Source organism: Mastigoproctus giganteus, chromosome 4, assembly GCF_048544385.1.
Source record: "Mastigoproctus giganteus isolate SK-2022 chromosome 4, ASM4854438v1, whole genome shotgun sequence".
Classification (NCBI taxonomy): domain Eukaryota; kingdom Metazoa; phylum Arthropoda; class Arachnida; order Uropygi; family Thelyphonidae; genus Mastigoproctus; species Mastigoproctus giganteus.
The window spans coordinates 140624148-140646246 of NC_143578.1; the positions used below are offsets into that span (position 1 = coordinate 140624148).

Sequence of the window (22099 nt, forward strand, 5' to 3'; positions counted from 1 at the left end):
TGAATTCCTGACCCTCAGCAGCCTCTGAATTCCCCTGCATCTTGTTTTCCAGGCTGCTGTTTATTCCAATAGAAGCAGTGGAAGAATCAGTTTCACCTCTGCTAGCGGCTACTGTTAAACTGTTAAACTGTTAACTTCAGGGAATACATTCCATGTATTCTCTGAAGTTAACAGTTTTCTGACCCAGCTTACTCTGCCTCAATAGCATCAGCAAATATTCTTGCACCCTTTCTATTTAAGTGTATCCCATTCCTGCAGAAGCAGTCTCTCCTGTTAACAAGTACAGACCAGGCTGAAAATAATTCTACCCCTTGAGCCTTGCACAATCTTTCCAGGACCGAATTGATCGACAAGGCTCTCATCATATACTCCCTCCTATCGTGTCTGGGCAGAATTGCAGACACTTTCAAATTCAACCCTAACCTGTGGCTTTTTTCAACATTGACCTGTACTTGTTAAGTAATTCCGCCGGTCTACTACTCTTAATATCATTTCTGCCAACTTGTACAACAATATCACCTTTTGTGCCCTTAAAAGATGATATCTGCTCTAAAACGTCATCAATCTTTGCCCTCTGGCAGACATATTCTGGTCCTGTTCCATCTATCCTTTTCGCACAATATGTTCCTCGTTTGCCTGACACCGATAACTACTAGTTCCTGTGGGACTGGTGCATTCTGCCTTAGGGGTCGATGCTGTGTTGCATGAAGTTCAAGTGCAAGCTCTGACATTGATGTGGGCATCTGAGTGCTTGGTGGGCCTCTATTAAATCCTTCAAGGGCATCCACCTTGTCCTTCAAGCTCTCATATAGGCCCATAACATCGCTGAGTTAGCACCTGATTTCCTCACACTGCTTACATCGTGCACACAGAAAGACATTCCCCTTGGCCATATCATGTCCATTGTGTACAACAGTATCACCTTTTGTGCCCTTACAAGATGATATCTGCTCTACATCATCAACCTTTGTCCCTGGCAGACATACCCTGGTCCTCTTCCACCTATCCTTTTTGCACAATATGTTCCCCATTTCCCCGACAATAGAGCTACCAACAGCAATTGTACCCAAGATCTGGAGTTTAAATAATCTTATTATAAGAATAACAAGAAAATGGGATATTTTTTATAAGATTTGTTGGCACTGGAAAAAAACCGTTTAAATCTTTGAACTGTTTGATCAAAACTTACTTACTTGTGCTACTTAAAAGGTTGATATTGATAAAAATTTTGCATTTTATTTTTGCACAATATTACTACCCGCTTTCTTGCATAATATTATCTCGAAACCTTATTTAAATTTTTGAATGGTTTGATCTAAACTTATTCACTTATGCTACTTAGAAGGTTGATGTTGAACAAAATCTTGAGAAGCCGATTTTATTAAAGTCTGCATTTTATTCTTGCATAATGTTACTTTTCTGCTTTTATCTTGCATATTGTTACTTTTCTGCTTTTATCTTGCATATTGTTACTTTTCTGCTTTTATCCTTGCATAATATTCGGCAGCATAATATTACTACTAGCTGCTTACTCTACCGAATCAACGTTAGAGTAAATCACTAGAGTAAAATCGTTACCAATCGATTTTACTCTAATGCGGCCATAGATGTTTTCACATCAAAAATTTTGTAATAATGAATTACATCATTTCTGTTACAAGAAAATTTCATTACCGATCGATTTTACTCTAGTGCCGCCATAAACGTTTTCACATCAAAAAGGTGGAACAGCAGTGTTTGCAGATGAGTTGTCTTCTGCACAAACAAGGAGGAAGAACTTCAAGAGAAACTAACACATTGAGAAAGCGTAGTTAGTGAGTATGGTCTAAAGATAAGTGGTCAGAAAAGCTAAGAGGTGGTGATGGACAGATGGATGGACAAAGGTGAGTAAAATACTGACAGAAATGTAAAAGGTATAAAATTGGGGAAGGCATGTTGGAAGTAGTGGATACTTTTAAGTACCTAGAGAATTTATTAACAAAGGATGGCAGCCTAGATATGGAAATAACTTGGACAATAGCAGATAGTCAGAGTTTCCGTTGTAATGTTAATAGCCTGTAATGGGCTAGGGAAGTTCCAATGACGTGTAAAAAGCTGATTAACAGGGCATATTTCCTCCCTATTTTGACCTATTCTGTTGAGATGTGCAGGATAAATAAGAAGGATTCTAGCAGAATCCAAGCTGTGAAAAAATGAAGGCGCTAAGGACTATGCTAGCGAAAACTAGAAGAACTAAAATACTCACATGAAGAGAATGAACTCGGACAGATTACCAAGAAGAATGTTTGTTGTTTGTTTGTTTGTTTGTTATTTGGTTTTTAGGAGCATCAGCAACTAAGGCCATATTGTTCTGGGGATATGCGGTGGTCATTCCATGACTTTTCCCCATCCTCCGTATTTGGTGGTCACGGGCTTGAACCCCGGTCTAATCAAGAAGCGTGTGCTACGCACTGCTGCTCCTTCCCACCTGGCTATGGAGGCGCCAAGAATGTTTGAGATGAAAATGGACAAGAAGAGGCTGAGGGAAGACCCAAGGATGGAGAGATCAGATTAGAGAAGATGTGGAAACAAAGGGAACTGAGTGGGAGAGAATGATAGAAGATCTGATAAGTTAAAAAAAATGACAGGCTTTGACTCCTCTGACCCAACCTTAGGTTGGAACAGTGAGGAATATGATTACAAAGTGAGTAGTTGTGTGTAAGAAAAGTAATGCCAAGAGTGAAAGAGAAAACCCAGTTTTTTTTGATGCAGAGGAAGCAATATTTGTGATGTGCTGACATCTCTAATGTCAAGAGAGATTCGAAGTCATGTTAATCGCTAATAGAGATATGACCTTGTCTAGAAATCTCGGTGTCGTTGAAGATAAGCACAGGAACCGAAGAATCCTTTTTGCAAGAAACTTAATAAATTGACCACCATTACTGACCCTATAAAACAGGCAAAAGAAGTCAAATTTTACTTAGAAGAACGCATGCACAAGCAGACCAACAGAATAACTTCTGTAATAAGACTACAGATAGTTAATTGTTGGTTTGTAATTGAAATGAGGCTAATTGAAGTAAATATTGAGCATCAAGTTCTCAAATCAAAACTTGAAGTGATTAATGAAGAGAAAAATAATTACAAGACCATGACACACTGACCTATGCTCAAGCAGCAAAGGCCAGTGGCAAAAGTGAAACTACTCAAGCTAAAAAAAGTAATTACTAAACCAAATCAGGGAAATGTCATCAAAGAAAGCAAAATAATAAAACTAAAGGCAAAGACTACATTAAAGAGCAGTGAGGCTGTAAAAGATAAAGTCGCCACTAAGCTCAAGTCCCACCTGAAAGAAGTCAAAGTGAACAATGAGGAAGATAAGGAATAATGGGGTATTTATTGAATTTTCAAACAAAGAGGACATTCACAGAACAGAATGCCCTGGGGTCCAGAAACCAGGCCTGCAACCTGAAAAACCTGAAGTGGGAAATCCCAATATACTTATATTTGATTTAGTAGGGTTCACTCCTGAAAGGGAATTAATGACAGAGATGTGCTACAAAAATTTTGAAGACATAATGACCACTGATGAATATGAAGAGCAATTTCAGTTAAAGATAGGCACAAAGAGCTGAAAAAATGAGCAGCTGAATGTAATGACAGAGATTTCATCTAAATTATCACAACAATTAAAAGGACAACAGAGAATCTATGCTGATTGGCCCAGCCATAGATTCAGGGAACTCTTCTTTGTTCAAAAGTGTTATTACTGTCACAAATGTGGACATATTGCCATGCACTGCAGCCAGAAAATTTCTGTCTGTGGCCATGACTTTAAGAACTACAAAAACAAAACTCAGCAGCCAAAGTGTGCTATTTGTAAGTCAACCAGACTGTCTGACAATTTGCACAGTATCAGGGATGTAAAATGCCCCTGTTACCAGAAAATGATAAAATTAATCCAATCTAGAACCAATTATGGATCAGATTGAGAACATGAATGTGACTATGGTTCCGAACTTCATCCAGTTGAATGATCATAGAGCACGTACCCAAGTTAGAGGAAAATGATATAGATATCCTGGTACTCCAAGAACCATATATGGGTAGAGTTCAAGGATACAAACGGCTATAAGATCATAAAATGCACCTCAGGTGTCTCTTCTACTGCAATAGTTTTAAAAAAACACTGATCTCACTGTCACAAAGGTGGGTCACCTCTGCTCCCCAGTGGCTGACTGGGTCAATATCACCACTGTGGGCCAATTACAGGTCTACCATCACTAATCCGGCCACCGATAATCCGGTTCCACCGCTAATTCGGACATAATTTCCGCAAACGTAATTTCGAATTTCCCGGGTCGGCGCACCGATCTGCCGCTACTGTTTTGGTGGCGTTGGTTGCAGCATCAGCTGCTGGCACGACCTCATCAGCGTGAAAACACTGACAAGCCATTCCCACGTGTTTTTCTGCATTTATTATTATAACCTGCTCACATTTAGCCCCAGCAATGGTTCCAATTCATAAAGGAAGTGCCTCTCATGATGGAAAGCGCAAACACCGTTTGCGCTTTATTTAAGCAGAGTTAAACTTCTGTGAGAAGTTTAACTCTGCTTAATTGTAAATTCCAGCAATTTCTCTCAGTTCCTCTTATTTTATAATTTTCTCTTAGCCATTCCTTTTTAGATTTTTTTTTTTTTTTTACAACACACTTGTACAAATTTGCGGAAAAACACAACACAATACGATGGATAATACAGCGCCCTAACAAACTTGTTTTCACAAAATCTCTAACAATACTGACAAACTTATTGCGATGTTTGAGAGTTTATTTTATTGTAATTAGTTTTACTGCAGCGCTTGCAATAAACTAATTACAAACGACCATCATACAGTGGTGGGATTCAGCCGGTTCGCACCGGTTCGGCAGAACCGATAACTAATTTTTTGTTTACTTCGGCGAACCGGTTGTTAAAATGGCACTTGTGATCAGGGTTCTCTTTAAGTTGGGCGCTTGGTATTCTATGCCATTTATTAATTCAGCAAGAAATTTTCGTTTAGTATCACTAAAATGAAGAAAATGTGTGTTCTGACTGATGTTTATCACTGGTATAAGCATAGTGCTTTGTTTATAAAAGTTTATGATATGACCACACGTAGACAGAACCAGTAAAATATTCAAATATATAGGCACATATCCGCTCCTGCTCTATAATATATTAAAATAAAACATTTTTAAATTTTTTTCCAGTAGCCCTTAAAAGGATGAAAAGGCAACAGAGTTTGACAGGTTTTTTCAATAAGAAACAAAAATCAGAATTTGTTGTATTAGAATTGGCCTTGGATTCAGTTACATCGCCAACAATTTTCGTCGAACTAGTTGAATTGGAAAAACAAGATGCAGAGGCAATGTGTTCTTCAGTTATGGAAAGTTTAAATAATGTTGGGCATACTAAGAACTACCTAGAAAAAAAATTTAATAGGATTTTGCTCCGATGGTGCCAGCGTTATGCTTTGGAGAAAATCTGGAGTGAGCACTAGGATTGCAAAAGAGTTTCCACACATAATAATAAGGCACTGTTTAAATCATCGCCTCCATCTTGTTTTAGATGATTCGATAAAGGAAATAAAGCAAGTAAATCATTTTAATATATTTATTGATAAGATATATACTATTTTTCATCAATCCAATAAGAACCAAATTGAACTTTCCAAAATATCCGAATAACTTAGAATTGAAATTATAAAGATTGGTAGAGTCTTGGGACCAAGATGGTGTTATACTGGGGAGTTTTTACTTGCTTACTTACTATTATCGTTCGGACTTCTCTGGACAACACATCTGTATAGCGGGACGTTTTCCTCCTTGATCATTTGTTCTGTCATAACCCCAGTATACTCATGTGACTGTCTAGTGGTTTTTTTATATTAGGACAATGGTCTCGGCCCTCGGTAATCCTATTCAACGGAAGGGAATAGGAACTGCAGCTTTGACCAAGGCGTGGTGACAATACTCAAACTCTTTCCAATTATAGGTAGAAATTCGAGTACCCGCGATATCAGTTCTATTCTAAGCCTTTATCTACTGACCGTCGTGTGAATAGAGCATAGGTCTGAGGCATATTTTTAAACAAAACATAGTTTAATACAATCTACTATAGAATCAATACATGTATAGTAACTACTGCCCTAGTGGCAATGACAAGCAAATCCTACATCATCTAGTTACACTAATATAACTGCTTTCATGGATTTAAGAGTTCTTAGCATTATTGATCTTTGGGAGTTAATGGGCTCCTCACACAGGTGTTCTTCGTGTGGGTACTTCATCTCAGGCAAGAACTGACATATGACATAAAGGTTATACAAACATGGTGGGTGTCAATACTAAAATACCGCGCTATAAGATACATCACTTTACCTATCGTTAATTTGTGAAACCGACAATCTGAGTGATGCGCTATTTAAGATAGCAGTATTAGGGTATTCTATACTTAATAATACTAGCATAATAAATCGTATTCAATGAGGAGTAAAGTTTATGCATAACTGTAGTAATCAGAACTTACCGAAGTTAAGCCGACTCCTTCGGCTATTTACGGGGCTCGAGGTTGGTCTCTCCATCATTTTTCTATCTTCCTCTATCTTTGTCACCTAGACTTCACTGCTTAGCTTGCAATTACTCTTTGCTACCCCGAAACTGCTTGTTCTCCCGTTGACCTTACGTTCTCCAACTCCTCGTCGGTCTCCCGTCCTGCTGGTATTATGCACCTTATCGCATGAACTTTCGCCACCCCCTCGGAGCCCGATCGAGGGTGGGGGCACCTTATTCTCACTTCGACACGACCGATAAGCTCACCAGTATTTGCCAGAGAGAGCAAAAGCTCATATTTTTCTGGACTGGTAAACTAACTTCTCCCTAACGACTGCTTACCTCGTGTAGCGACAACAGTAAACAGGGGGGGGGGGGGGCTGATACAATATTCGGATGGTATTCAGACGTGTGAAGCCTCGGCCCTCCTGAATTTTGGACTCTTATCGCTAACGCAAGCTGGTGGTCAAGTTTGTCCTGTGTGTTTCTTAGTAATGTTTTCACTGGGATACCCAAAAAAACAAAAACAACTCTTTTAGCATAAGGGATACAGTAAAAGGGGGAAGGGGGGGTACGAAAAGTAGAATGTAAAATGAATGCATTTTACACCCATCATTACTACCACTGAGAATCTCAGTCTTGTTACCCAACTAAGACTGACATTCTCGACCCTCCTACGGGGTTTTTGACCGTTTGGTCGGGAGGGGATAAACATGAACGTTACTACTCTTACAACATATAAAAGAAATTAATTCACTAACACGTTCTATGGATATAATAAAAAAAAAATACAAGATACATAAAACAAAGGTACAACACTTGGTTCGGTGAGTGGGTATGATGAATTTCTTTTCTTCTTTCAAAACAGAAGTTTGTACTACTTCTGATTGACATTCTATAGCTAGAAAATAAGTGAGCACTTTGAAGCACAACAGGGAATGGATCTGGATTTCAAGCTGAGGCTGTCAGGCGGTCAAGGAAAAGTTCTTCCGTAGTCTATGATTCGGCGAAGTTATCCTTCGGCAGGCTAAGGAGATATACTGGGTGCTTCTCCTTCCAAGGAATGCTCTGGGCACTGCTTCTATCCATAGTCCTTACTTGGCTCACAGGCACGACATAAAACATAAACAATCACACAATTAGTAACTGTCCTTAGGTCATGGACACAAAGCATCTGAAGTTAATCAAGCAAGTACATTATAATTGTTTACATGTAACTAAACATCACAATAATATAGACATGAACTAATAACTAAAATGGATCACTGCAACATACATAAAAAAAATATCATATATGTAAGCTGATAAAAATATTAAAGTTAGGTCTATAAAATATATATATATATGTATATATATATATATATTTTTTTTTTAATATTGTAGACCTTAGCAATATCCTTACACAGAAATGAATGAAATTACAACTCTTCTGTCTTCACGCTTCATGTTCTTCTCCTTATGTTTGGCCTTGTCTTCCTTAGCTGTTAACGCACGGCCTGGTGGTAAACCACTTTCACTATTAAGTTCTGAGGAAGAGCTTTTCTTGCCTTCACTAGACCTATGAATTCCAGCCACTGGGTGCAAACGTTCACTGTGCGGACTGCACAGTGGTCCGCCGGGTGGTTCCAGGGACAATGAAAGGGATTGTCTCTTGCATCAGGCAAGAATTCTGGATCGGGACAGGAGAAGACTTTAGCATCCACCACAGTCCGGAAGGGAAGGACTTTTTCCAGGCTTCGTGCCTTTCTTTCTCCTATAGCTATGACTGTTTGGTATGGCTTCGTAAGGATGCTTAACCATGATCCGAGATGCCGAGATGCAAACGCTCCTGCCTTTGGGGTTGATGCAATATACCGATGGTCCCAACTTACTAGGACAATCTCCTCTACTTTGAGCGCACTTTCTTGGTTCCTGGCAAAGAGAAAATCAATAACGATCCACCTCGAGAAAGGAGGAGGTGATCCAAGGGGGCGTGTCGTTGGTGACCGGGGAAGGGCAGGTGTGCTCCAGGTTGGGTGGAAAAAGCGTTCCACCATCCCAAGTCCACGTTTAGAAACCTGCACCTCACCTTTCCAATTTAGGAAACTTTCCATGCTATGGCTCTCATAGTGGCAGGGAAAATGCATTTCCAGGGCTGCCTTGTGTTTCCTCCTCATGGGTTGAGTCCGCCTTACTTCCTTTTGTTTCTGCTCTCACTGGGCAAGCTGCTGTGGGGTTAGAATCAGCTCAGCTCCAGAGGACTCCTGACAAGGACTTATGGGTTGATTAGGCGCTGGGATCTCCATTTTTGTGGGGGTCGCACTCTGTATCCAACGTAAAGGTGCTAGGAGGAAGGTCAGCATTCTAGCGATGAGGCATCGTATAGACTTGTGAAACACTACCATCGTGACTATGAGCAAGGGGGCGATTAAATAAAACTAGTTAGTGAAGAAATACTTTTATTCCTGCTTTCCTTCCATTCCTCTCTTCTATACTAAAGATTCGCTCCACTTACACATCTTTTTCTCGTTATACTTTCGAATCCCGGGTGAGGGGGTATCTGGTACCATACACACTCCACATTTACACCTTTCATTCATCCTTCCTGTTCTCACTCACAACCTCAATTGCCACTTTCTTGATTTCCTTGCATACCTTTCCGAAGACGCATCACTCAATTCATTCGCAAAATCAAACATGCCATGCATGGAAAAATAATAAGATCCTCATCAGAAAAAAAAAAAGCTTTAGAAATCATTCTCTTATTTTGAGAATAGCCCCTGATTTTCCTGATTAGCACAATGTTCTATTTATCAGCAGCCTGGATTTTTGAAGGCACGAACATGAGTACACTACTTCAGCAATCTTGTTTCTGTTTTTTTTTTTTTTTAAATAGTTAATATTACCTATGTGTTTGCTCTATACTGACCTTCTTACATTAATGCAATATCACTCACTACCCTACTTTTATAAATGATTAAGTTCTCATTAGTAGGTAAACTTTATTCAAAAAGAAATTATTGATGGAATTAGAATTCTGATTAATATTGTTTTGAGGATTTCCTTCCACAGTGAAGTTTTTTTTTTTTTTTTTTTTTAAATATTATTTATATAGATATGTAGTACAAGAAGATGGATCCCAAGTCTAGATCTTGAAGCTCAGAAGTTACCTCGTATTCACTTAATTTTTCTTTTCTTCAGGAAAATGATAAAACAAGTAGTAACTGGGTGGAACCAGCCGTTCCCAGGACAATTGCCTCACCTTGTCCCCAAAAGAAAAGCCAAATCTTGAAAAATTTTTTTTTTTTTTTTTCGTCCCAAATCCAATTTCTCTTGAACATAAATTTTTGCTATGCAAACAGAGAGAGAAAACACAAAGGAAATGATAAAACAAGTAGTAACTGGGTGGAACCAGCCGTTCCCAGGACAATTGCCTCACCTTGTCCCCAAAAGAAAAGCCAAATCTTGAAAAATTTTTTTTTTTTTTTTTCGTCCCAAATCCAATTTCTCTTGAACATAAATTTTTGCTATGCAAACAGAGAGAGAAAACACAAAGGGACTAGGGGCTTACTGGCCATGCCCTAGACTAAATGCGTCCTTCCTCTCTGCATTATTTTATAAACTCCAGATATATTTGTGTGAAAAAAGTATTTCCTTTAATGATATTAGCTCAATGATTATAGAATTCTGGTACTAAATCAATGGTTTTTTTTTTTTCAAGATTCATTAAAGTGATTCGTGCTTCTGCGTGAGATTTATAAAGATAAATTAATTCTATTTTCCTACTCATGCCATTTCATAACCTGCATTCATTTAGCCAACCAATTATCCAGCTGCTGATAAAACACACTGCCAGAATCCAACAAAACTGATCAATTTCTTCACCTCTGTGGCCAGTCATGTACTTTGATCCTTTGCTTATCATAACTTCGCTTATCTCCTCTCTCTCTTTTTTTTTTCTCTTTCTCTTGAAATAACACAAGAGTTTTTTTTTTTCCTGTATCTTCTCTCTTCTGTGTTTCCACCTGTGCCATTTACACTTCTCAATCCTTTTTCCCGCTTCCACTCTCTGTCACCAATCTTATTATTATTTTTTTTTTTTTAATTTACTGGTACTGGTTCTGGAACTGGTCGTTCGGTGTACACAACTGTCTTGCCAAAGCATTCACTTTGCTAGTAACTGTAATTATGGCTTGTTTCTCCTTGAAATCGATACACTTCGCTATCCTCACTTTAGTCTCTCCAGGCATCTCTCAGAATACCTGCCGGATCAAAACTACTGCCATCACTTGGTCGAAGGTACTTCTCAGCAAGTGGTCGACCCAATATCCACTGAAATGCTCTTTCCATCCTATCTGGTGGCTCACTTTGGCTTGTGTTTGCTTGAATGTTGTTACTCTGATCTGGGGTGACACCTCCTTCTGCTTCAGCTACATTGCTAGGAATATCAACCACTGTTTCTGCTCTTCCCACTGAAGCTGTCCCTGGCACTGGTTCTTCAACTTGTGGCTGGGGCACCATAATTTCCTCTGGTGGGGCATGAGTTACTCGGTCGCGACTGCGTAAATTATATCCATGGGTCTGAGTGGGTATTTGCTCAGCTCCCTCAGGTCTCACTGAATGCTCTGTCCTTGGTTGGCCCTCCTGATTTCTTTGTGGGAGGGATGACAATGGGATTGATATGGGTAAGCTTGTCGGTTTGGTCATTGTTGGTCGGGGAATTATAGGTGGGATAAGATCACAATCCTCCACTAAAGGTTCATCAAAGATCCATGTCTCTTTGGGCACTGATGTGGTGCTTGTTTGGTCTGGTGAATCGCTATCCTCTGATTCCTCTGACTCCTCTATTCTCAGTTCGGGAAACACTTTCCTGTCAATAACCTTTGTCAGTCTCTCCACGTGCACAATTTGTTTATCTTTAGGGTTATACAGGTGCTGTATCTCATAATTCACTAATGATGGCTGACTGATCACACGGTAGGGACCTGTGCTCAAATGAGCCAATTTCTTTGTAGTGCCCACTTTTATCTTAGGGGTAAAAAGATAAACAAGACTTCCTACACGGTTGTTTTTGTCTACTGAAACAGATGCTCTGCGATCCTCTTGCCTCTGTACTGCCTCTTTCAAGTGTTGGGAGACGATTTCATAGGATCTGCGAAGGCGTGCACATAATAGTTCTGCATAGTTTTCCAAAGACGCATATGAATGTCTCTCTTTGGAATGCCATAAGTCAGATGGCAACAGCAAATCTCTGCCATACATTAAAAAGTTTGGTGATTCCTGTGTGGAACTATGAGTTGCCGCATGGTATGCAGCGATTGCTAGTGGGACCATGACATCCCAGTCCGTTTGAGACTCATTCACCATATGAAACAGGATGTTTGCCAAGGTGCGGTTTAAACGTTCGACCTTTGCATTGGTCTGGGGGGTGGAAGGGGGTCGTATGAAGCTGATGAATATCTAGCTTTTTACACACCTGTCGTAACAGTGATGACATGAAGTTAGTGCCCTGATCTGTTAGGATGTATTTAGGAATCCCATGTCTCGAGATCACATTGTTTATGAAAGCTGTGGCCACTTCCTCAGCCTTCTGGATATGAAGTGGGATTACTTCCGCATAACGGGTAAAATTATCTACTGCCATCAGTAGATATTTGTGTCCTTTCAAAGTCATTGGAAGGGGTCCCAAAATGTCCAAGGACACTCGGACCCAAGGTGAGTTCTCATTAGGAACTCTCATCAGGGCTGCTTTAGCCTTAGGGTTATACCCTCTACGCTCCATGCACGATGGACAAGACTCTACATAATTCTTGGCGTCGCCAAAAAGGCCTAGCCAGAAGAAGTGTTTTCTGACCTTCTCTAACGTCTTGTGTAGGGCCAGCTGGGCCCCGCTGAGAAAACTGTCGTGGCAGGACTTCAACACTTCTGCTTTCAAGCTGGTTGGAACTACTAACTGTTCACAGGGCTCTGAGTAGCTCCATGGTCAGGTAAAGTGTAGTGATACAGTATCCTGTCCTCACTCAGATAGAAGGAATCTGGGATTTTACTTGTTGCCTGGAGTGCTCCTTCTAATTGCTCAATTAACCCCTGCAGATTTGGGTCCTCTCTTTGGAGATTCCTAATCAAAGTTCTGGTTTGTTGTTGCGGCATGATCAGTGACTCTATGGTGGGATTTGCTGCTATAGGAGCAACTAATTCAGCAGTTTTGGATTTCTTAAGCCCCTTTTTTCTTTCCTCTTCCTCTAACACTGGCCTTGAAAGGAAATCTGCATTTGAGTGCAGTCGACCCGGCCTGTATACGATTTTGAAGTTGTATTCTTGTAGAAGCATTATCCAGCGAGCTAATCTAGGGGATGGATTCTTTAAGTGAAGAAGATAGCTCAATGGTTGGTAGTCTGTTATTAGTGTGAAGCTATTAAGGCTATTAAGAATGGTCTGAACTGTGATACCGCAACAACTATTGCCAAAGCTTCCTTTTCTGTGGTACTATACATAGTCTCTGCTTTCTTTAGTAGTCTGGAGGCATAAGCGATTGGCTGTCTTTGATTTTCATCAACTTGTTGCTCTAGCACAGCCGAAATTGCATAATTAGATGCATCAGAGGACACAAAAAACGGTTTAGAAAAGTCCGGATAAATTAATAGGGGTGGTGTGGTCAAAGCGACCTTCAGCTTGTCGAAGGCCTCTTGGGCGGCACTGTTCCAGGAAAAGGGGATGTTCTTTTTTGTAAGTTGAGTTAGCGGCCTGACTATCCTGCGTACTCTGGGACAAATTTTCTGTAAAATCCTGTCATCCCAAGAAACGATCGCACTTGCTTCATGGTTCTTGGTTCTCGACACTCTCGAATGGCAGCCACGTTGGCTGGATCGGGACGGACACCGTCCTTATTAATGAGATGACCTAAGTATTTTAATTGCTGTTTTAGGAACTCACATTTTTTTGGTTTCAGCTTCAGATCGTATTTTCTCAGGTGCTGGAAAACTTTCTCAAGCTTCGAAAGGTGTGAGGACCAGGTTTTTGACACTATGATTATATTGTCTAAGTAAGCAAAAATGGAATCTCGTAAATTTTCCAACACAAGCGCCATTGCCCTCACGAAACTACACGGCGCATTTTTTAGCCCAAAAGGCATGCGTCGGTACTGTAGCAATGATTCCCCCAATAGTAAAAGCTGTCTTGTGGCGGTCCGCAGGGTGCACTTCAATCTGGTGGAATCCGACTTCCAGGTCCAAAGAGCTGAAGTAGTGCGCGCCTCCCAGAAGTTCAAGTATCTCACTCATGCAAGGGATCGGGTAAGAGTCCGAGATCGTCTTGGTGTTAAGTTTCCTGAAGTCAATACATAACCTGTATCCCCCACCTCGCTTCTTCACCAGAACGAATGGGCATGGCGTACGGAGACTAGCTGGGTTCAATGATGTTTGAATCCAGGAGTTCTTGGACCTGGTTGCGAATCTCATCCTTTAGTAAAAAGGGGGTTCTATAAGCATTCTGTCTAACAGGAATGTTGTCTGTCAATTTAATTCTGTGTTGGATAACTTTTGAGTTGCCAAGTTGGGCTGGTGATTTGGTGAACTCATCCCGGTATTTGCGTAACAGGTCTGATAATTGGTGTCTTTGATCGACAGTCAGGTGATCAAGCTTAAAGTCCTCTATGGTCACTGGAGAAACTTCCCTTTTGCCTCTTTCCTGGCTCTTAGGGTTAATTGATTGAGGATTCAGGTGCTCCAGACTCGGAATACCCATGCCTTTTGGAAGATGCAGAGGTTCCGATGTTAAATTTGCAAGGAGCACAGATATTTTCCCACTTTCGTCTACTTGGTCTACCGAATATTTCACTGCTAAATCATCCCGGCTTAAGTTTGAATTTGGCCCTGCTAATACTAGTTTGGGAGGAGCAGCAAGCTGGTCACAAGATACTGTTACCACCCGTTCTGTGCTTGCTGGGAGCACATGTTTACATGTAAGCTTAGCAACTGTGGGTGTGGAATTCACCAATTGTTGCTGAATATCCTCTTCCCTCAGGCAAATCCCTAGTGGAACTGATCGTATGATCCCTTTACCTAAGTCTAGGCTGAATGAAAACTTCCTTAATATGTTCAAACCGAGGATGATGTTATATTTACCATTAAAATTTTTTGAAGTTACCAAAACTTTCTCCCTAAAAGTTGCATTACCTAATTTAATATTAGCAGTTACTGTAGTGTGTATAGGCACAATATTTCCCGAAACTCTGGTTACAGTTAATTCTGGAGGTCTGAAATCTAACGATGTATCATTTTTAATTTTATTAAATAAATCTGAACTCATTAAAGTAACGCTAGCACCAGTGTCTAAAAGAAATCTAGTTTTAATGTTTTGTACAGATCCCAATACCACAGGTAATTTAGTATTATCCTCCAGAATGTAAATGCCATGTTGTGTTCGGATGCCTACTAACTTTACTAAAGTTAGGGGTTGGCAAAGGAGTTTTATTACATCGCGGGTCCTTCCTACTAAGTTTAGAACCCCTTTTTAGTCATAAATTTCTATCTCTATCTCGCCTGTAGCTTCCAGTATTTGTATAATTATTTTGTCTGCCCTGCAATGTTTTTGGTCGAGTTTGCCCCTGAATATGCTCATTCCTATATATTCCTCTCCTTATCCTAGAATAAGAGTCTATATTACTCCTATTATGATCATCATAATACATTCTACTGGCGACTTGATCCTGATTTTCATTAAAATTACAAAATCGGTGGTTAGCATAGGACGTCCTAACTTTTGGGGATGCAGTGTACATGTCCGTTTCGTAATTCGTGCACGGGTGGCTGCGAAAAAGTTGAGTGGGTTGATGGAAGCTCGGACGGCCGTCAAAAATGCATCTTTCCCTTCGTTCGCAATTGTTTACTGTATTTCTGGCTGTCTGCTGTGTACCGTAGTACGGCGCAATGAAGCGTCTTTCTGGACGGTCAACGACCTCTGGTCTGAAGGTCACGTTAGCGTCGGTTAGCGGATCTACTGCGCTGTCCGATTGGAGGTAGGTACGCCTAGTGCTGCCTGACCGTGGGGAGGGGAAATTTGCCCACCTTCATAGTTTGCATCTGCTGACTCAGGGCGGCTATCTGTGTCTCCAAATTGTTGATTGTTGCGTGATTTACTGATAATGAACTTAACGATTGTTGTAAGTCGCGTATTTGATCTTGAATGGGTTCAAGAATGTGTTCGGGATTATTTTCCTGTCGCTCCCATTCACTCTCGTTCCTTACAGGACTATTAATAACATGTAAAGGGACAGTTTTTGTGTGAGTAAGCTGGTCATTAATTTCCTCCCTTTTCGAAATCTCAATTGCCTGTGAAAAAGTTAAAGGATTGTGTGTGAGCACCATTTTTCTAATTTTTCCAGATATGCCCCTAAGGAATTGGGCCAGTATTGCCTGGTCTAAAATGTTTAATACTTCAGGTGTCTCTCCCTGAATTTTGAAAGCTGCCCTTGCCAAATTCCTCACCCGCGCGCTATAACTCCAATGGTTTCCGAAGGTGCGTGCACAGCACTGGCAAACTGCTGAAGGGAGGTAATAATTGGTTCCCTTTTTTCGAACTGAGCCAAAAAAGCATTCTTAAATATGTTGTAATTCTTTTCCCTGTGTAATTCAAAGGATTGGGCTAAAAAGTCTGCTGCCGAAGAGCGAAGTTTAGATTTCGAGACTGCTAAAAGTTCTCTGTGCCCCCAGAGTGCTAATTCTCCGACACTCTCCAAAGTTTCGAAAAACAATTGGACTGAAGGGCCTTCATCATTTTTGCCAAAGAATAATGGCACAAGACTTAAAAATCCCGCGATATTCGCTGAATGCGGTCTATCTGTTTCTGGGGCGGCTTGTGGCTGTTGTGTCTGAGGTAGGGGGGATGATGTTCCTGTTGTTTGAGGACTCTGATCCTCCATTTTTTAATTTACTAGGAATTGGGAAATTTAATTGCTAATTTTGGACCCCTGTCTTCCAAAATAATGTGACTTACCTGTTGCTGAAACAAAATTATGATGTTAGTAATCACTCATTTAAAATAAGAGTGTTATAGCATGTAGTCATTTGTTTATTAAATTCAATTATAAGAATAGCAATAATTTACTAATTAGTGTAGATGTCCTTTGTTGTTGCAAGGGAGCAATGCCTCCTACCTATTCTCTTAATACACGAAATCAACAATCTTACTACTTATCAGTAATCCCTTTAGATTCTCTTTCTCTTCTCGGTTTCCTTTTTGCGACTTCTTCAGTGTAGACAGTTTTTCATCCCGCAAAATATTTCATCCTGGTCACAATTGGCAACAGTGTTATACTGGGGAGTTTTTACTTGCTTACTTACTATTATCGTTCGGACTTCTCTGGACAACACATCTGTATAGCGGGACGTTTTCCTCCTTGATCATTTGTTCTGTCATAACCCCAGTATACTCATGTGACTGTCTAGTGTTTTCTTTATATTAGGACAATGGTCTCGGCCCTCGGTAATCCTATTCAATGGAAGGGAATAGGAACTGCAGCTTTGACCAAGGCGTTGTGACAATACTCAAACTCTTTCCAATTATAGGTAGAAATTCGAGTACCTGCGATATCAGTTCTATTCTAAGCCTTTATCTACTGACCATTGTGTGAATAGAGGATAGGTCTGAGGTATATTTTTAAACAAAACATAGTTTAATACAATCTACTATAGAATTAATACATGTATAGTAACTACTGCCCTAGTGGTAATGACAAGCAAATCCTAAATCATCTGGTTACACTAATATAACTGCTTTCATGGATTTAAGAGTTCTTAGCATTATTGATCTTTGGGAGTTAATGGGCTCCTCACACAGGTGTTCTTCGTGTGGGTACTTCATCTCAGGCAAGAACTGACATATGACATAAAGGTTATACAAACATGGTGGGTGTCAATACTAAAATACCGCGCTAAAAGATACATCACTTTACCTATCGTTAATTTGTGAAACCGACAATCTGAGTGATACGCTAATTAAGATAGCAGTATTAGGGTATTCTATACTTAATAATACTAGCATAATAAATCATATTCAATGAGGAGTAAAGTTTATGCATAACTGTAGTAATTAGAACTTACCGAAGTTAAGCCGACTCCTTCGGCTGTTTACGGGGCTCGAGGTCAGTCTCTCCATCATTTTTCTATCTTCCTCTATCTTTGTCACCTAGACTTCACTGCTTAGTTCACAATTACTCTTTGCTACCCCAAAACTGCTTGTTCTCCCGTTGACCTTATGTTCTCCAACTCCTCATCGGTCTCCCGTCCTGCTGGTATTGTGCACCTTATCGCGTGAACTTTCGCCGCCCCCTCGGAGCCCGATCGAGGGTGGGGACACCTTATTCTCACTTCGACACGACCGATAAGCTCACCAGTATTTGCCAGAGAGAGCGAAAGCTCATATTTTTCTGGACTGGTAAACTAACTTCTCCCTAACGACTGCTTACCTTGCGTAGCGACAACAGTAAACAGGGAGGCTGATACAATATTCGGATGGTATTCAGACGTGCGAAGCCTCGGCCCTCCTGAATTTTGGACTCTTATCACTAACGCAAGCTGGTGGTCAAGTTTGTCCTGTGTGTTTCTTAGTAATGTTTTCACTGGGATACCCAAGAAAACAAAAACAACTCTTTTAGCATAAGGGATACAGTAAAAGGGGGAAGGGAGGGTACAAAAAGTAGAATGTAAAATGAATGCATTTTAAATGGGCTGCCTGTAGTTTAAGGTCAACCCTAGCTGTGTGGCGCGCTTATCCAGCACTACATCACTATTTTTATTCAAATAAAAAGTACTCAGGTATGGCTGCCCGTCTTGAAAATATATATTTTATAACTGATTTGGCATTGATGATTGATATTTTAAACGAAATTTCTCTTCTTTGAAATGCACTGCAAGCAAGAAATATAGATATAATAAAGGCTGAAAAACTCGTGATAAGATCTATTAAAGCATTTCAAATGCTTGGAAAGGAAAAGGGTCCATACGAAAAAAAGAGTTGATGAATTAATTACTTCAGAAACCTTCAAAAAATATAAAATTTGTAGAAAATCATCGATTTGTCGGGCTTCCTCGGGTAAGACTTTTAGAAAACATCGTAACGAATTTGAAAAAAAGACTAATGGATTGTGAACATTTAAAAGCAACTTGTAGCCAATTTAAAGATAGGAATAAATTACAATTTCTCAATTTTTGTAGCCAGATTACTGGAATATTGAAGAAGTACTAGTTCCATGGAAAGCAGCTGAAGAACAATTGCTCATATTTAATGAAATTTTTAATTACCAAATTGATATTAATGATTATTGAGATTTCGTGGAAAACGTTTTAAAAAATTTCCAGAATTATGCAATTCCTGAAAGTGTTGAAAGAGCTAAAAATATTGTCAGAACAATTGCTGTAAGTTCAGCAGAAGCGCAAAGGGGTTTTTCAAACATGAACATAATATGTCCAGAGAAGAGAAGTCGCCTAACTGTTTCTAATATATCAAACACAATGACTATAAGTCTAATCGGCCTACCTCTAAAGGAATGGAATGGGATCCTACTCCTACAGTGAAAAGATGGTTAAGGATAAATCACTCAGCCGATGATGCTCGGATAAAAGCGAAGAAAATTTCAAGTGAGGACGCCAATCAAGAAGAATATGGAAATTTCTTAAATAACAGTTTTATTGTTTATTGTCAGGTATTATTTAATATTTTTTCATTAATATTTTAAAACTCTTTCTTATAAAACATAATCTAGTTTTGCGGACTTCTTTTATTGTTCTTATTTAAGTATTAGCTGCATGAAATAATAAACTACCTTTCAGTATATAGTTTTTTTATACTTAGAATGGTCATTAGAGCAGCGAACCGGTTGTTAAATTATTTGAATCCCACCACTGCCTTCATATGTATGCTGTAAAAGTGTCACACGTATGTGGCCGACACGGCTTCTCAAGAAATAATGTAACCAACATATGTGACCACGTTGGCCACATATATGCAACATTAAAAAAAAACTTTTTTTTTTTTTTATATTTTAAGTGAAAAAACGACAACACAGTAATTCTAAAATTTATTTTAGAATTACTAATCAAATTATTTGCTAAATATTTTTTGGCCCCTAGGGAATTTTTTTCTTAAACTAGCTAGTCAACATGTTAAACGTAGGAGGAGATGGTTAGCTGTTGGGTAAACTGCATGTGCCAAAATAACCACAAGCAATCCGGCAAACTCACTAATCTGGTACCCCACAAGTCCCAATGCTGCCGGATTAGTAATGGTCGACCTGTATTTCATTGTATTCCAGACCAGGTGAAGATATAAATGTAACTACTTGTAGACACTCAACAGTGTTCAAAAACAATGTTGAATGTCTACAAGTAGTTACAGATCTGCTACCTAATGCTAACATTATTGTGTGTGTGTGTGCTGTCAACTGCCAGTCAGCCTTATGGCATTGCCATAGAGAAGACAGAGCAGGCACACACACAGTGGTCAAATTTTATCAGATTACATAGCTTCCTCACCATTTCAAGTACTAAGCCAACCAAATAACTTGTCAACTTTTAGCATGTATAGTATCTTATGTAGGACGGCACCTGAACGAAAGTTCATCTCTGTCATTTTTTAGCAGTAATATGTGGGAGAGTGACGGTACTCTTGATGGTACTCTTGCCACCAATTCAGTAGCTTATAAAATTACAGACTGGTGTGTCCAGCCAGCCTGGACCACATCAGATCACAGAGCAATTACTTTCAAGCTAAATAAACAGTTACAAACAGCCTAACAATCCCTGTTGGATATCAAAATATATAACATAAAGAAAGCAAATTGGAATATCTTCACAGAAGCCATGAAGATATTCTAATATATATAACAGCTGAGCTGCAAAAGCAGGAAAATGAGTTGGTCTAGATCAAATAACAATTATAGCCCTGACGACCACTTACTGATTATGACAAATGTCTTAATAAAAACATCAAACCTGTCTATCCAAAAAAAAAACTAAGGAAGCAGGTAGTTCCCTGATGGTGCCCTGAACTGACTATACTCAGAAGGGTGCAGCAGGTGAGAAGGCATTTTCAAAGAGCCAGAACATCTTGGCCACAAAATGAGGTTGATGCACTGAGAGATTCTTACAGAACTCTCAGGAACCAATATACTTCCTTCATTAGAGAAAAGAAAAAAGAAATCTGATGGAACTTGGTGGGAACTTCTTGAAACGAGTTGCCCCTCCCCCACTTTCAACCAGGCGGGTACCTACACTATTGCCCTCCTCTTTTTCTCTACCACTTTAATCCCCTCTCACTACCCACTACTAGCTTCCATTTTCACTCTTTTTTTTTCCCTACTGGGTTCTCCCTGGCTGTAACCTTGGCTACCCACAGGGTTCCCTCCCCCAATGCTTTACACTCCCTACTTCCTGGCCTGCCTCCTCATGGGGCATTGGATGGTAATCTACAGGTTTTGTGTGAAAACACAGGCCCCTAAGCTAAGAGGTTAATACTTCACGATCACAACACTCACTAACCTACATAAATCTGGCCTTTGTAGAGTTTTTTTTATTCATTACATTGTCTGATGTGGAGTTGGAGGAATCCCAGAGTCGCATTACAAATAACCCTATACACTATTTCCTTTCTGTACACGTACTTCCCATATTCAAATTCTGTATCCCTTATATCTGAGTGACACTACATCTCTGAAATCCCAACAGTGTCTTCACTTGTTGTCTTGAGCAGCACTTCAAATTGATCAAATTTATTTACTACCAGAAGGCCTCTGTAGTAAAGTGGTCAGGACTGGGAGTGCATACGCTTTTTGGGTAGACCAGGGTTCAAGTCCCTGACTGCTAAATACAGTCGATCTGCCAAACCGCACTCGACCAGCGTGGCAAATTATCACAGATTGATAATGGCTGAAAATACCCGTACCATTGGTGTTCATGCAAGTATACATGCCCTATTCTTACCCTCAGTTATCCTAACACAGCCCGTATATTTACTTCTTCCATGATGACTTACACTTGAAATCTCTGGCACCTTGCTTTCAAGGCTGCTGCTCGTTCCAGTAGAAGCAATGCAACAAATACTTTCACCTCTGCCTGCAGCTATTGTTAATCTGCCCATCTGTGTATCACCCTAAGCTAGCAGTTTTCTGACCCACTTAACACTGCCTCGATAGCATCGGCAAATATTCTTGTACCCACCCTTGAATGAAACACCTAGATTTTTGTCAGTATTTCTCATGGAATAACTTTCTTTATACAAAGTTATAGTAGCACTTCTTTTATCAACACTATTTCATTTAAATTATATTTCTTGCGATGTTTATCATGTAACACACAAAATGTTCATCAAACTCTCTTTCTAAATAACAGGTGTTATATTTTATAAGTACGGCTCTTACTACTTAATTTATATTATTTCAAAACTTTAGAATCATCTACAACCTTCTATAATATTGAAACAATACTCCCACTTTCTTGAATATTCTAGAATCATCCACAATGTTCTCCCACATTCAGGAGTTTCTTGAATATTCT

The 22099-nt window shown here is 39.7% G+C and overlaps 1 protein-coding gene across 1 annotated transcript in view; it reads left to right on the plus strand.

The window, feature by feature from the left end:
* The first annotated feature begins 21468 nt into the window (after positions 1 to 21468).
* Positions 21469 to 22099, plus strand: part of LOC150087100 (uncharacterized) — a 449565-nt gene continuing 448934 nt past the window's right edge. The window contains exon 1 of the mRNA XM_090372375.1: positions 21469 to 21505. Within this exon, the coding sequence (XP_090228501.1) occupies positions 21469 to 21505 (37 nt within the window). The remainder of the gene's footprint in view (positions 21506 to 22099) is intronic.